General features: G+C 37.7%; 1 protein-coding gene across 1 annotated transcript in view; it reads right to left on the bottom strand.

Annotated features, from left to right (window-relative positions):
• pde4ba (phosphodiesterase 4B, cAMP-specific a) overlaps nucleotides 1-16674 on the bottom strand; it is a 150780-nt gene that overhangs the window by 121675 nt on the left and 12431 nt on the right. Inside the window, exon 2 of the mRNA XM_026923618.3 lies at nucleotides 2390-2470. Within this exon, the coding sequence (XP_026779419.1) occupies nucleotides 2390-2431 (42 nt within the window). The 5' untranslated portion in view covers nucleotides 2432-2470. The remainder of the gene's footprint in view (nucleotides 1-2389; nucleotides 2471-16674) is intronic.

Here is a 16674-nt window from a genome sequence, read left to right on the forward strand (position 1 = left end):
TGGTTGATTTTAGCTCCGACAAACTGGAATAAACAACTCAGTTTTGACTACTAAACACGAATCAGACATTTAACACGTCATTAAGAAAGAAGCCTTATATAATCACAAATTTACTGATACCACAGATACAAGAAATTATTAAGCAGTAAAACACTTCAGGACATGCTGTTATAGAAATATAATCAAAAACAGGGTGGTGCAATCTGGCCTAACAATTAGCAAAGTTATTATTATTACCACCCCAAAGTTAATTATTTTCCTATAACAGTTTAATTCTTCTTATACCACAGCAATTTGCCAACAATTATATTTTTATTTATTAAAGAGTGACATGTCATACTATTACTCAGTAAGGGTTAATGTTGTGGACCATCCTCGAAAACAAGTTAGTTTCTGTTATCACTTACATTATAACAGCTATAAACAGTCATTCCTTCATCAGCCTCTTTTTTTCTTTCTCTTGAAGTTAATAATACAACAAAAGGCAGTCATGATAGTTATAAACTACGAAGTACCAGGTCCTAATGACTTTTCTACGTCAGAACACTTAATGTTACAGCAATACAAATGGCTGACACTGGAGACTCCTTCCAAAACTGCTAAATAAATGTCTCTTCACAGAAATCACAATATCAACAATTACACATTTTTTGATGTACAAGTCCGTGTGAGTTGTTCCTCTAGAAATGATAACGTTAGAACGAGTGCATTAGTATAAACCTTGAAACCTAGTATAAACCTTGCACACAGCAAGAGAACGAGACGAGCTCATTGGATATCGTCTAACCACACCTCTTAATAACGTATCATTCTAAACCCCACCCCTTTTACAGTTGTGCTGCTCTTTTCCAGGTTTATGGCCATAACATTAGTCACAAAAATCACTCCAATATATGATCTAGTACCACAAAAGTTTCGAGATCTGATCTGACCCAAAAAGGATTACTTAATACTAAGAGACGAAAATTAGGCAACTGCTGCTACAGAATCAGGGCACCATGCACGTGTTTTTTCTTAGGGTGCTAAAAGTGTGTATGTGCTCTTGAGCCAAAAACTGTAGGGAGGGATGGTGCGTTACTATGGCAACCTGCCACTGACAGGCCATAAACGGCAAATCTTTCAGATAATTATAAGCTGAGTAACCTTGGAAGATATGTAACATGTAACGTGTACTGACAGATCTTTTAATATCCTTCAGCTCCTTACCTTTTATCCTGTCATGGGTGAGATTACGGAACAGAAAACATGGTGAGGAAGTCACTGCAATATTGGACAAAAGCCAAGTGCCTTTGTGTACGTTCATGTAGGGAAGGTTATGTATGCATGCTGCATGTATCTACCACACATACATACACACACTGATTTTACTATCTTTAGGTCATATTCTGAGCTGACAAGTTCAGAAGTTACGTCAGTAATTACATGGGGAACATTCCTCGTATTCAGACACGGGTTGCACAGCTTCTGCCAATATATTGCTGCATGTACAATAATAGTTGCAATTATCACATTAATCACTGCAAATTTGGTTTAATTGAACAACATATCTTCTCCCATGGTTTGAAGGATAAGCTGACCAAGCATTCATTTGCTACACTGAAGGTAAGGGTTATTCATAAATGTATCCATAAAATATTTTGTCCTCAAGATAAGCACTGTCTCTAATTAATCTCCTGTCTCCTCTGATGTCCTCAATACAAAAATAACTTTTTGTGGACTTCATAATACTAATTAATTAATAGTGTCATATTTATGTAGGCCCATTTAAGCCTGAAATGGTATTTCATAGCTTCCATGTATTTACAGCCCAAAACATGAATTTCAGCATGATATACTGTTGTTACATCACACTGTCAGACAGTGATGTAGGATTTAATACCACCCCTCATTCAAACTCATATTGAGCAAGAAAAATCTCAAGTTCAAGTTCAGAATTGCATGTAACTGACAAATGACATGTTTTCAACAAACTGTGCCTGTGTGGGAAAAATCCCTAGCCAATGTCCAAGTCCTCACTATGAGTGCTTAATTTGTTCAAGAATAGTTTATGATTACATAAAAGCTCATAGATGCCATATTAATTATTATTATTATTATAAAGTGTTACCAGATTTCTTACCACATATTATTTCAGCACCAGCACTGACTCCACTGTCCAATGCTGATCCCTGACTGCAGAATCTGATTAGAAGTGTGATAAAGACATGACAGAGAGATAAAGGAAGTGTACGAGGATCATGTCATTCTTGCTCAGTATGGATTCTCTTTATCTGCCTTGTCTTGTCAGGAAGATACAAATCTGGGGACAATTTCTCCTAGTCAAGACATGTCTTTCGTCCCCATATCTATGGGATTACTCTGTTCTTTTGATAAAGCATGTGTTACTCACCTCACAAGGCGACACATTCAGCACACTCCTGCTCTTCCTCATCTTATGTGGAGTCTTCCTCGACCAGCTACACCAACACACCTGGGAAAAATCAACACAGCATCAAGTTAACAAGCTGTCTATGGGCGAGAGATCATGTTGTCTGCTGTCAAGCAGTTTCAGCAATCATTTTGCTCACAGCAGTTCTAATCATCAGTATCTATCCAGTCTGAGCTGAGCCACTCTATGGTGTAAAATTAACAGGAAATTGCATAACTGAGATTATAACAGTAATGGCACTTTGAATAGACTTGATTTGTTCAGCAAGGGATGCTTAGATCAAGCTTGTGGTATTATCCATGGTGAGCTTCTCTCGCAAATCAAGCTCTTTTACAGCATAATTTTTTTATGTTCATTGCCTCACATCATCTCCTTTCATGCATAAACAGTTTTTTCAGTGTGTGTTATAAAACAATGTAGGAAAAAATGGTTGCATTTGTAAGTGGTCATATGACACAGCTTATTCTACAAAAACTTCCTATTTTTGTGCCTCTGTCTGAGTGAAACAATCAATAAGAACAAAGCCTGTGGTGGCTCTGACCTGCTGCATGCTGTGCTCATCCACTAAAATATAGATGCTGCCCATAGAAAAGACCATCTGGCTACTTCACTATAATGTTGAAAGTTGCCATAAGTGAACTTCTCAATTAAATGTTGGCAGATGAAGAAATACAAAATTGCTAGTAATATATAATGGGAATGGGAATGGAATGTTATATGGGAGTAAGAAATCAAGACATGCTAGTAATTAAAGGAGAAAAACAGAAATACTAGAACTTATATTTCTAAAATGACACTAAGCTGAATTGAGAAGAATCATGACGACATTTCTTTGCGATGAGTAGAAGATAGCCAATTAAAACCATACATATTTATGTCAGGAATAAAACACAATAGGGCCTGTTGTTACAGGACAACAGTCAACCAAAAGGTGGTGTGGTGCAGACCAAAACTGATTATTTTCCTATAAAAGCATGTCCTGAAGTGTTTTATTCCTCTTACACTACAGCAAATTTGCTTTCATTTTATAATTTCATTATAAATTACAGAAAGACATGCCACACTTTTTTTTTTCAATTATCAATTTATAGTTACATTTAATGTTGTGTTATGTGTCAGCAGCTGTAACAGTCATCCCCTCAGCAGCCTCTCTTTTTTATTTCTGGTGAAGTTAATAAGACAAAAAAAAAAAACAAAGCTTGTCATGTTACTGAAAAAAACTGGAAAGAATTGGAAAGTCCCCTGTCCTGAAGTCTTTCCTGTGGCGAAAAAAAAAAATGTGTTTACTGTTACGAAGCACTGACAGATTTATAGTAAACCTGGACCTTAGAGCGTATAAGTCTTACGCAACTAAGAAAAAACAACAGGCCGAAGTCATTTAACACAGGTGTGATAAGATCCTCACTGATGCCTAGATTTCCTATTGTTTTCCCCAAAGATGACAAATTAGATCTGGGGAATATTGCCAACACTGTGTTAAATGATAGTACACTGTTTTAAGCATTCAGGTTTACAGTTTTTTGATATGGTACACCCTTAGCAGATGATATTTTCTTCAAGAAATAATGACTTTATAAACTCAAAGACGTGTAGTCAGAGTCAAATCTACAATAAAGGGCTCGTGTTTGCAGGGGTACACCTGCACCTTTGCTTATTCATACAATCCAGTCGGCCAATCATGTGGCAGCAGAGCAATGCTTAAAATCATGCAGATACAGATTAAGAGCTTTAGTTAATGCTCACAGCAGAATGGGGAAGAAAATATGATCTCAGTGACTTTAACCATGGAATGGTTGTTGGTGCCAGATGGGCTGGTTTGAGTATTTCTGGAACTGCTCATCTCCTTTCCTTAAAATTTTCACACACAACGGTCTCCAGAGTTTACACAGAATGGTGAAAAAAACAAACAAACACATAAATAAATAAAAAACATTCGGTGAGTTTTTGTGAGTAAATGCTTTGTTGATGAGAGAGGACTGAGGAGAATGGCCAGACTGGCTTGAGCTGGCAGGAAGTTTACGGTAACTCAAATAAGCACTCTTTACAACCGTGATGAACAGAAAAGCATGTCAGAATGCACAACATGTCAACTCTTGAGGCAAGTGAACTGCCACAGACTCGATTTTTTTAAGCAGCATTCTGTGTAAACTATAAAGACTGTTGTGCATGAAAATGCGCAGTTTGTGAACTACTCAAGCCAGTCTGTCCGGCACCAACGCCCTGATGTGAACATTAACTGAAGCTCTTGACCTGTATCTACGTGATTTTATGCATTGAGCTGCTGCAATAAAAAAAAATTTAAAGTACTTAAAAGGGCATTTCCAGTTTCCACATGCCCAGGAATCTGCCAGGAATGGTGTAAAACCATAAAAGCCAGCACTTGCCTTGAGCCATTTTAAGCTACTGAATTTGAGTGATACAGTGATACCGAATTTGAGCCCCTGCTGGGAAACAAGGCTTGGCAGCACTCTATATAATTTAAGTTCAGTCATAAATCCTCAAAGGCAGAATTCCAAACGAAAGCTGAAAGATCTCTGGTGATGTTTCTGAAAGCATCATAATGCTATGCGCAGACATTTTCCGAAACCTTTACCTACACAGTGTAAAGCATTATTTAATTACTCTGTATGCAGTTTGGTTAATTCATAATTGTCATCTTGGAGCATGACATTAGGTGCAAGATTTAATTAGATTTTTATGTGATATCATCCATATATTAATGGATGTCTAATGTACAGTACATTCAACAGAAAATGAAATATAGGCAACGTTCTCCTTCATCCAGAACATGTTAATCAAAAGTAGGTGATCAGATCGAATAGAACTCCACACAGACAGTAACCCGAGATCAGGACAGAGCGCTGGAGCTACCCCTACCCTTGCTTCTCATCATGCTCACTGAAATTCATTAGGCCCCTGGTCAGAACTATTGGTTATGATGGAGTTACTCTGTAGTTGGCTCTAAGCTGGGCATTAATTAGCAAAGCAGCTCCACATCATTAAACTCCCACCATCAGGTTTTACAGTTTGGATGAGAGTTTGGTTATGTTATGCTGTTTTATGCTGGGTTTTTTTCTATTTTACCTCATTTTCAGTGGAATGTTGTTCTAGTAGTGCTGCTGCACAACTTTTAGGTTGGCAGGTTTTTAGCAAACTTGAGAAAGACAGGAAAAAAAAAGTGTTTTACTCCATGTTTTTCTTATGATTGATTTAAATTGGCAAACCCTTAGCTGTCACTTTTAATGAAAGATGCAACATTTCTTCTAATTCTAACTATCTACTGTATCTAACTGTTCACTAATGGAGGGTCTGTAGAAATCTATCTTCCCATAACTTCCATAACTTCCATAAGTTTGTTTTTTCTCTGAGTTCCTCTGAAATCTCATTGGATCAGTATGGCATATTGAGTTCTACTGTAAAGAAAAGATAACAAAAACTGGGTGTATTTATATGGTAAGGCAGGTCAAACTACCTGAATTGATTGTATGTGATTGTGTGTCGGTTCCTCACACTAGTCACCCTCTTGTCATGAAATCGATGGTTTTACTTGCTTAAATCAATCAAATTAAGCCATCTTTATTTACTATTGTGACTTTAGATCACATATAATTCCAAAGGGATAATATTTTTCCCCATCATATGAGTAGACTTACTCCAACATATCTGTCTTTTAAGCAGTTTGCTTTGTCTCCAAAATAATTAATTAGTGTTAAATAACTTTCACTATGGGTTGCAATTGAAATTTGATTAAATACTGTAGCAAGAGCTACAAATGTCACTGAAGAGGATGTGACATTTATATTTGGATGTGATTTAAAAATTGTGTAGATTAGTTAGAGAAAAGAATCACCGAGACCTACTTATCAGGAACATTTGAAATTTAAGTGTAAATTCCTGATTAATTAGAGAGTCAAGCTAATTACTTGTTAGATAATTAGGTTATTAGATAAGGCTAATTATGTAGCTGTAATGAGTTATTAGCAAATTCTTCAATAATTTTTTTTGGGGCAAAGTAGACCACCAAACTTGTTTTTAAGCTCATCATATCCTGTAGTGACCAATATTTTGGCCACCCAAACAATCTGAATTGCTTGAATCCAATTACTGTTGTCCAATAAAACGTAATGAAGATGATACAGTTCTTTCTACTGCACAGAGCTGTGTGTAATTCAGCTTGGCACTGATTTTGTCTACTTCTTGACATAATGAGCATTCCCTTGTGCTATTTACTGCCATTATAAAGCCATGCTAATACATTTACAATTTCATTCTGTGGCGATACCAGTAACTGTAGCAGCATAATGGATCTTCAGTGTTTAATCTGAGAGGGCCTAATCACTTAAATTACACAAAAGTGACTTCACAGCCACTAAGCTGCTTCCCCTAGTGAGGCAATTTAGATTTCCTTTAATAACCCTTTTCCATGGTAGGGGAAGTTCTTCTCCACTAGCTCAGTAATCCACAGTAACAGAGCAACGGGGTATGTTGAGTCTAAGAAGAAATATGATTCTAAGTCCAACATTTCTGTGAGTTCTATAAGGCTGGAGTCTTTCTTATTTGAATGTGGAATTGAAGGGGAGGTGAAGGGGGGTTTTACTGGTCGTATCTTCTACATGTTTATGCTTCTAATGATAGCAATATTCAAAGAGTAATTCCAAGCAAACAATAGAACACTCAGGGTGTGCTGTTTGCAAAATAAACGGCGGTGTGATGCGAGGAGTTGTTACTGTTACCACCCAGAAGTTGACTATTTTCCTATAACACCATGCCCTAAGATTTATTCCTCTTATACCACAGCAATTTGCTACTGATTACATGTTTTTATATTCATTAAACAATGAAATGTTGTTTATAGTTACATTTAAGGTTGTGGAACAAGTGAAACAAGTTAGTTCCTGGTATGACTGTTCCCTCGGCAGCCTGAATTTTTCCTCTCTCTGGAAATTCATAAAACAAAAGCTTGTCATGTTACAGAAATACACAAACTCTTCTGTCCTGAAGACTTACCTGTAGTGCAAAACTTACTGACTGTTGCAAAGTCCTGACACTGGAGACTCATTCTATAAATATTAACTAAACATCTCCTAACAGAAAACTTCACCATATAAACTTCACCTTTTTTTTTTGCTTTGTTAGCTAACAGCATTTTTTTATCTGTTTATTATTAGTTGTAGATTATGTGGATTATGTGGAGAAGGGTAAACAATACCATTACAATTAAAACAAGTGCATTACTATAAACCTATGTAGCAGAGCTGCTGGTATAGAAAATAAATTAGTTATTCTTTTAAATTCCTCTTCTAACAATCAGATTTGAGAACTCAACAGTGCTGTTGTATAATAAACAAATAAAATACAGTTTATGAGTGGTAAGTGAAAAGATTATAATTAAAACTGCGGGCTCTTTTGAATTGTTTTTGAGATGCCAGAGCCTCACCAATATTCTCTTTCAACCACTGTGGTCATTTGATGGTTATTCTCCTGCATCAAAACCATCAGATTAAATAGAAATCCATATAATAATACAGATTAAACTACTGCGCTGAAACACACATAGGTGTCTATTTCATGCAGGCAGTGCATGTTACACTCACGTACAAACAAAAAAAGCTCCACTAAAGAGCACTGAATCTTTACCTGTGTCTATCAGAGGACTTGATGTTACCGTTTAATATGATCCATTATTATTCAATTGCCTGAGTAGTTAATTATTTTAGAAGCTGTTTACTGTCACCCAATGAACTACCCATTACCCTGACAATGTGACACAGATAGATAAATATACGTTATTGATTTTTAAGAGGAAATTTGAAAGTGAAATATTTGGTACAGAACATCTTAATCGAATCAGCCCAATTTTTCAACATCAACCTGACAACTGTAACTACACTTCCAACATATCCTTGGCTCGCCTGATTGGATTTTTCACTGATAGCCAATTTAAAAGGAGGGCCAGTAAAACTGCTGTCTCTTTCTGGAAAGCGAGCTGTCTTAACCTTTTAAACTCCCAAGGAGCTGTTGGCAGGCCCAGATTTACATTCCTCACTCTCATAATTATATAAGAGTGCAGCAGCAAAATGAATTTTTGGCTATTTTTCAGGGTTTTTTTGTTTAGCAATAGCTCTCCCTTTAAAGCAAGTGACAAAAACTATTGTACAAAGAGCAATATAAAGGGCAAAATCTCCTTATATTTATTTAAATGAATCAATGTATAAAATTGTTTCATTTTTCATTTAAGCCCCATGAACATGTAGTGAGGTTAAATCCCAAATGATTTCCTATTCACTGCATATGCTATCTACATATATATATACTATACCAATATAGTGCATGACCCGTCCAACAGCAATCCGCTGGAAATTCAGCCACGGAAAAAAGAGACGCTGCATGTGATGCAGTAAAAGTATATTTTTTTCTTTACGTAGTCTGTTTACTAGGGCTGTAGTCAAAACCACCACTGTCAGGTACAAGACAAATTCAAGAACAGGACTTGCCAAGATCAAGTCAAGGCTTATCTTAAATGGGTCGAGGCCAAGTCAAGATCAAGTCCAAATGAAAGTGAGTCCAAGTCAAGATCAAGACCAAAAACAATCAGTTTTTTCGAGGCCATGTCTTTACTTCAGCTAGTTGGCTTAATTCATGCATTGCATCAATAATTATGCTATGTTTTCCAGAAAAGGAATTACTTCTTGTCAAACTTTGTGCATGAAAAAGAAGACAACACATATATTATTTTTACAAACACTCACTTACAGACCATATTGAGCGAGGCCAATGAGTTTCACAATAACTCATAGCAGTTATTGAATAATATTCTGCAAGATTGATAACTGAGACATAAACCAGGGTTATTCAGGTATAAACCACAATATCCATCATAAGAGATGTGATATTCCATCTCTCAAATATGGCCTAGTTTCAGCCAAGTTGTAGAAATTTTGCTCAATCGTCCTCTGAAGCCTTGATCAAAGATGGAAGTGCTACATCAGCCCTACACTGAGAAGGAGAGGATGACCCCTGGGAGAACTGGAATTGTAGGAGACTGCTGGCTGTTTGAGCAGTGTCCTAGTAACAGTCAGTGGAAAGTGCATATCAATCACTGAGCATATTTATGCAGCACTCACCAGTGGTCTCTGCTCTTCCTTCAACTATCCTGAACTTGTCTTGGATCAAACAATGGAAACTCAGCTCTGCAGCCTTTCAGTGTCACCACCTTTATAAGCAAGAGGCTTGGATCAGATCTGGCTTTGTGAGTTGTTATGAAATAGGGTAAAAGCCTCTGCCAAATGAATACATATAATATACAGTAGAATGACTTCGATTCTTCATAGACATTGAAAGAGCAAGCAAAATTGAATAAAGGAACACAAAACTGACAAGAAAAAGGAAGTGGCAGATTTTTCCTGACAAAATGGCTTCAGTCATGAACAGTGGAGCAGGTGCAGACTTACATTCCTCACTCTTGATCCTTTCTATTAGTTTCACTGTAGTTACTGAATGATTCCCAGTAGTTATTAAATAATAATCTTTAGGCTGAATAAATGAATAGTACCGTGTAAATTTAATATAATCTATGTTGATAAAACACAACAACAGATTATTTTCCTATAACAGCACATACTGAAGTGTCTTATTCTAATTATATATATATATATATGCTTCCATAAATGTTAAATAAATGTATTCTTATAAAAAGCTGTACCTTATCAATGATGATATATTTTTCTTTGTTAAATAATAACACTTCTTTTATTCTGTTTATGATTAGCCTTAGACATTCTGGCCAAACAGGTGGGGAGAATTCAACAGTGCTGTGGTCTAAAGGCAGACAAATTCTCCTTCTGGATCAAATTTAGAAAATATTATGAGGCTCACCCTCTGTACAATCACTAAAGACACTACATTAGTGTCAACAGTCCATCTTACTTTCCTATCTGTCATTATCATGTACTACAGATCTAATTAGTAACAAATTGAAAGCACTTCTAAGTCTGTTAGTTACTCACAGACATTAACAATCAAGCAGTACACCATACACTGTAGCCACTGTGGAAACCCACAACTGCTAAAAACCTGGACAGACTGCTCTGCACGTGCAGCAAGTCGTCAATCTTTATCACACACGACTGAGCAGTCTAGGGCAAAATCAATGCCTGGACACAGAGGGAGGCATTCCGTAATTATAAAGCTCAGAGTGAAACATGTGCTGCTCATACCACAACACAAACGGGAGCTCCAGGACACCGCAGTAGGATATTATGTGAGCCAAATGAACTAACAGTGTTCATCAAAATATTCCCTTTGCTGAACTGTTTAAAACTTCAATGATAAAGGAGCACATATAACGTTAATAGGAGGCTTTATTGGACCCTGTAGCTCTGGTCTCTGAGGAGATGCTGACGCTCCAGTTCACGCCAACAGGGAGGGGGCAAGTTTCCGAAAGAACGGAACAAATGAACAGAAGCGTATAACAGGGACAGTGGGGATCTCCTGGTTGTTAAACAGGTATATATTGTGATTACCCAGTTGGCGTAATGCTTGGCACCTGATCCCAAACTCACAGTCATATGACTCTCATGTGGGGGTAAATGTATGTAAACACCTGTTTTTCCCAGTCAGGGATATAGGCATGGGAGTTAGAAAGAGTTGGACAATTCGTTTGAAATGGTGCTCTAATATAATGGGTAGACATTTTGAACATGCTAATCCCATACACACTAGGTTAAACCTCCAGTAACGACTGCTGTATTATTACATTTTTACATATATTAAATGAGTATTAGAGGATACTGGACATGTATGACTTTCATTAATCTTTTCACTCATGTTAAAGCGTATCATTTAGTAGTTTCTGTTAATTATTCAGTAATTACAGTCAATCTAATTGGACCTGTATATACATAATTATGAGGAATGTAGGCATAGCTGACATCCTGGGAGTTTAATAGGTTAAATATGAGCTGACACATTAACAGTGTTAATAATATACAGCATAAGCAAAAGGCTGTGGTTTCATCAAGAATACTTTCACAATGTGATTAATACAGCTCTCATCTCAAATCCTATTATAGTATGTTCTGTAAAAGCAGGTCTCCAGGGCTGTCTAATCTGGATATAAATCTAATCACCAATAAAGCACATCATCTACACAACCCCAGACATTCTGAAAAACTACATAAAGCATAAAATACAACAGGAAATAATGAATGAAGTGTTTTATACCACAGCGATTTGCCAACAAGTACAATTTTTAATTGATTTTTTAATTGTATTGTACTTTTTAATTGTTTATAGCTACATTTAATGTCTACAAGACGTGTTTTTGTTCCAACAGAAAACATCACCATATCAATGAGTATAGGTCTTCCTTTGTTAAACAAGAACATGTTTTAGTAGCCTGCCATACAAATCCCTGTGAATTAGCTGTTACTATAGAAACAACAGAATATTAGAACTAATATTTAGAATTAGTATAAACATCTCATTTGAATTACAGCTGGTGCTACTGTCAGAGTTGCCGTTACTGAAAATTAATCAATATTTTCCGACCAATCGGATTTCAGAATTTAACAATGCTGTGGTCAAAAGGCCATATATTACTTCCCCTTAACATTCAGTCTATAAATTACACGCTGTTATAAGAGGTTGCTGAATGCCTCCAGGATTATTGAACCCTCGCGGCCCAGTGCACACAGCTGTTGTGAAGAATTGATGTCAATGCATGTGAGCGATTCTCTAAAACTGCTGTCATATTGTGAATGCGTGTTCCAGGTGAACCAAGATGAATAATTACTTCTATGAAGCTGATTTGTGCTGGTGCATCCCGTTCCTGTTTTAGTGACCAGAAGGTTGTGGGTTCAAATTTCATGACAGAGAGCCAGTGTTGGGCTTGTGCTCTATACCTGGGTTGTACGGTCACCCTGGATAAACGCCTACCAAATTAATAAATAAATGCAAAATGCTTGAATTCAATTTCACTACATTAGTCAGCCTTTCCTGTTTGTGCAGCAAATAGAAAGGCACACTGTAAAGTAAATAGTATGAAATACATTCAGCCTTTCAGCTCTTTGTTATCAGGCTGACGTTATAACATTCAATTTCTTAATATATCCCATGTGCATCAAGTTATATATAAAATAAAATTAAATCTCATAAGGAATTACACCTAAACCCTCAGCACCCATCAAATAAAAAAAAATAAATAAATAAAAGAGATAGCCAAAACTGAGTGCAACTCTATGAACACATTTATCCATATTTATTAGTACAGTGGGTTTACCCTGTAGCCTAACTTTATAGCATTTCATACTATAGATATTCATTTGCATCCTTCCATCTACAGTCCAATAAAAGAACTTGTAGATCTTTCCGCATTAAGGAGAGCTAGCCATTGGAATTCACAGCATCTGACTGATTTCTCGTCAACTCTGTATTCCACCTAGCAGAATATTTATAATCACACTATATCTTATGAAACATTTAGGCTATACTTAGATTTTCCTGTCTATTGCCCATATAATAGCAAGTGAGGGCATGTATGAAGTCTACAAAAATCAACACATGTTCAACAGATCTATCTCAGATATTGATCGCGTAACTTGAGCAGGATCTGTACGCTACCAGAGACTGAACTATTTGATTTCTCCAATCCTTGTGCAATCAGCCTTGCTGCTTTCAGAGATGCGTGAGGTTTTCACAAACTAAGGATAGAAGGACCACAAGACATCATTGTTTCTTCACCCTCTCCCTTTTAGATCCAGTGCTAGTTGGTGCATGATTGCTTTCCTGAGAATGTCTTCAATCAGCAAAATGAATACATTATGCCTGATTCTAGAACATCTGTCTATACATGAACAACCTTCATATAGTCCCCTCTGAAAGTATTGGAATGGCAAGGCTAATTCTTTTGTTTTTGCTACACGCTGAAGACATTTGAGTTTGAGATCAAAAGATGAATATATGACTATAGATCAGAATTTCAGAATTTCTTTACTGATATTATATCTAGAAAATTGCTCCTTTGGTGGCAGGTCAGCATAAATATTGGAACAGATAGTCTTAAAGTAAATAAAACTAGCGACCCCCTGACATCACCAAACTGCTGCATCTTCATTGGTGATGCTTTTCCAGGCTTGTACTGCAGCTTCTTTCAGTTGTTGTTTGTTTTGGGTGGTTTCTCCCTTCAGTCTTCTCTTCAGGAGGTGAACTTTTGAGGCTCATCTCTGTACTTCTTTGTGAATTCAAATCTGGCCTTTTGATTCTTAGTGCTGATGAGTGGTTTGCAAACCCAGGGCTCAAAACAAGACTAGACATGCAGAGCTATTAACTGCTGAAACAACCAATCTAACAGGGCACACCTGGGCAACAAGAAACACTGGTCAGTCACATGTTCCAATATTTTTGATCTATGAAAAATGAGAGAGAGCGATAGCAACAGATAGTATATGGATCAAGGCTTAATGGTTAGCACATTTGCCTCGCACCTCCAGGGGTGGGGGTTCGATTCCTGCCTCTGCCCTGTATGCATGGAGTTTGCATATTATCCCCGTCAGCTTCAGCTGAACTATTGACACAATGCAGGTTGGATCCATGGATTCATGCTGTTGGTGCCAAATTCTGACCCTACGGTCTGTGTGCCTCAGCAGAAATCAAGATTCATCAGACCAGGCTACATTTTTCCAGTCTTCAGCTGTCCAGTTTTAGTGAGCCTGTACCCACTGCAGCCTCAGATTTCTGTTCTCGGCTGACAGAAGTGGAACCCGACGTGGTCTTCTTCGTGTTGTGCATTCTGAGATGCTTTAATGCCCACTACAATTGCATAGAGTGGTTATCTGAGTTATTGTAGCCTTTCTGTCAGCTTGAACCAGTCTGGCCATTCTCTGTTGGCCTCTCTCATCAGTAAGGCATTTTTTCTATTTTGCACCATTCTGAATAAACTCTAGAGACTGGTGTGAATGAAAATCAGATCATCAATTACAGCAATAGTCAAACCAGCCCATCTGGCACCAACAATCATACCATGGTTAAAATCACTTTTTTCCCCATTCTGATGGTTGATATGAACATTTCCTAAGGTGCTGGCCCATATCTACATGAATTTATGCACTGCACACACGCTGATTAGATAATTGCATGAGTAGATGAATGAGTAGGTGTTCCTAATAAAGTGCTCAGTGAATGCGTGTGTGTGTGTGTGTATGTATTTTTTTTTTTTTCCTTCATTTAGTATGTAGCTACACTATATGGCCAAATGTTTGTGGACACCTGACCATCACACCCATATGCAGGCCTTCCTCAACCTGTTGCCACAAAGTTGGAAGCACACAACTGTATAGATTGTCTTTGTATGCTGTAGCATTACAATTTCCCTTCACTGGGACTAAGAGGCCCAAACATGTTCCAGCATGACAGTGCCCCTGTGCACAAAGTGAGGTCATTTAGACATGGCTGGCCTAGGTTGGAGTGGAAGAACTCGAGGTGTTCTGCACAGAGCCCTGACCTCAACCCCACTGAACACTTTTGGAATAACCTGGAATGCTGATTGTGCGCCAGGCCTTCTTTCCCAACACCAGTGCCAGACCTCACTAATGCTCTTGTGGCTGAAATCCCCAAAGCCACGTTTCAAAATCTAGTGGAAAGCCTTCCCAAAGGAGTAGAGGTTATTGTAACAGGAAAGGGGCAACCAACTCTGGAATGGGATGTACATATGGATGTGATGGTCAGGTGTGCACATACTTATGGCCATATATTGTACTGTACATTGAAACTTAATGCACATCATGATGATGCAATGCTTACCTGCTATAACTGTAGCACACACTACTCGTTTGCTACATTAAAACCTACTTTGTTGAAGTGGATAATGATCATCTATTTGTTCGTTCCCCTTAGTCTGTATTAATGCACATACAGTTAGGTCCGAAAGTATTTGGACAATGACAGAGTTTTTGTGATTTTGCCTTTATACACCACCACAATGGATGTGAAATAAAACAATCAAGATGTGATCGAAGTGTAGACTTTCAGCTTTATTTTAAGAGGTTCCAGTGACATAATTGTAAATATAACCATAATTTTAATACTTGGATGAAAATCCTTTGCAGTCAATGACTGCCTGAAGTCTGGAGCCAATGTTCTCAAAACTCAAATTCTGAGTTTCCTCCCTGGAGATGCTTTGCCAGGCCTTCACTGTAGCCACCTTCAGTTGCTGCTTGCTTGTGGGTCTTTCTGCCTTCAGTCTTGTCTTCAGTAAGTGAAAAGCATGCTCTATTGGGCTGAGATCAGGCGACTGACTTGGCCATTGAAGAATATTCCATTTCTTTGCCTTCAAAAAGTCTTGAGTTGCTTTCGCAGTACGTTTAGGGTCATTATCCACCTGCACTGTGAAGCAGCGTCCTATCAGTTTTGTAGCGTTTGGCTGAATGTGAGCAGAGAGTATAGCCCTATACACCTCAGAATTCATCTTGCTGCTTCTGTCAGCAGTCACATCATCAATAAACACCAGTGAGCCCGTTCCATTGGCAGCCATACATGCCCATGCCATAACACTCCCTCCACCATATTTGACACATGATGTGGTATACTTTGAATCACAAGCTATTCCTTTGTTTCTCCATACTTTTCTCTTCCCATCATTCTGGTACAAGTTACTCTTGGTTTCATCAGTCCAAAGAATCTTATTCCAGAACATGGGAGGCTTTTTTGTATGTTTTCTGGCAAAGTCTAATCTGGCTTTCCTGTTCTTGAATGTTACCAGTGGCTTGTACCTTGTTGTAAACCCTCTGTATTTACATTCATGAAGGCGTCTCTTGACTATAGATTTTGACAATGATACTCCTACCTTCTCCAGAGTATTCTTGACTTCTGTTGATGTAGTGAAGTGGTTTTTCTTCACCAAGGAAAGGATTCTGCGATCGTCCACTTTAGTTGCCTTCCGTGGTCTTCTAGGCCTTTCAATGTTGTTGAGCTCACCAGTCCTTTCTTTCTTTTATAGGAATGGACGCAACTGTTGATTTGGCCACACCTAAGGTTTTTGCTATCTCTCTTATAGATTTATGTTGTTTTTTCAGCCTAATGATGGCCTCCTTCACTTGCATTGAGATCACCGTGGACTTCATATTGGTAGCTCCAGTCAAAAAGCTGCCAAATACCAACTCAATACCTGATATCAACTCCAGACCTTTTATCTGCTTCATTTGTCTTGAAGTAAGGAGGGAATGGACCGCATCTGGTCAGTTAACTTCTTG

This window comes from Pangasianodon hypophthalmus, chromosome 2 (assembly GCF_027358585.1).
Source record: "Pangasianodon hypophthalmus isolate fPanHyp1 chromosome 2, fPanHyp1.pri, whole genome shotgun sequence".
Taxonomy (NCBI): domain Eukaryota; kingdom Metazoa; phylum Chordata; class Actinopteri; order Siluriformes; family Pangasiidae; genus Pangasianodon; species Pangasianodon hypophthalmus.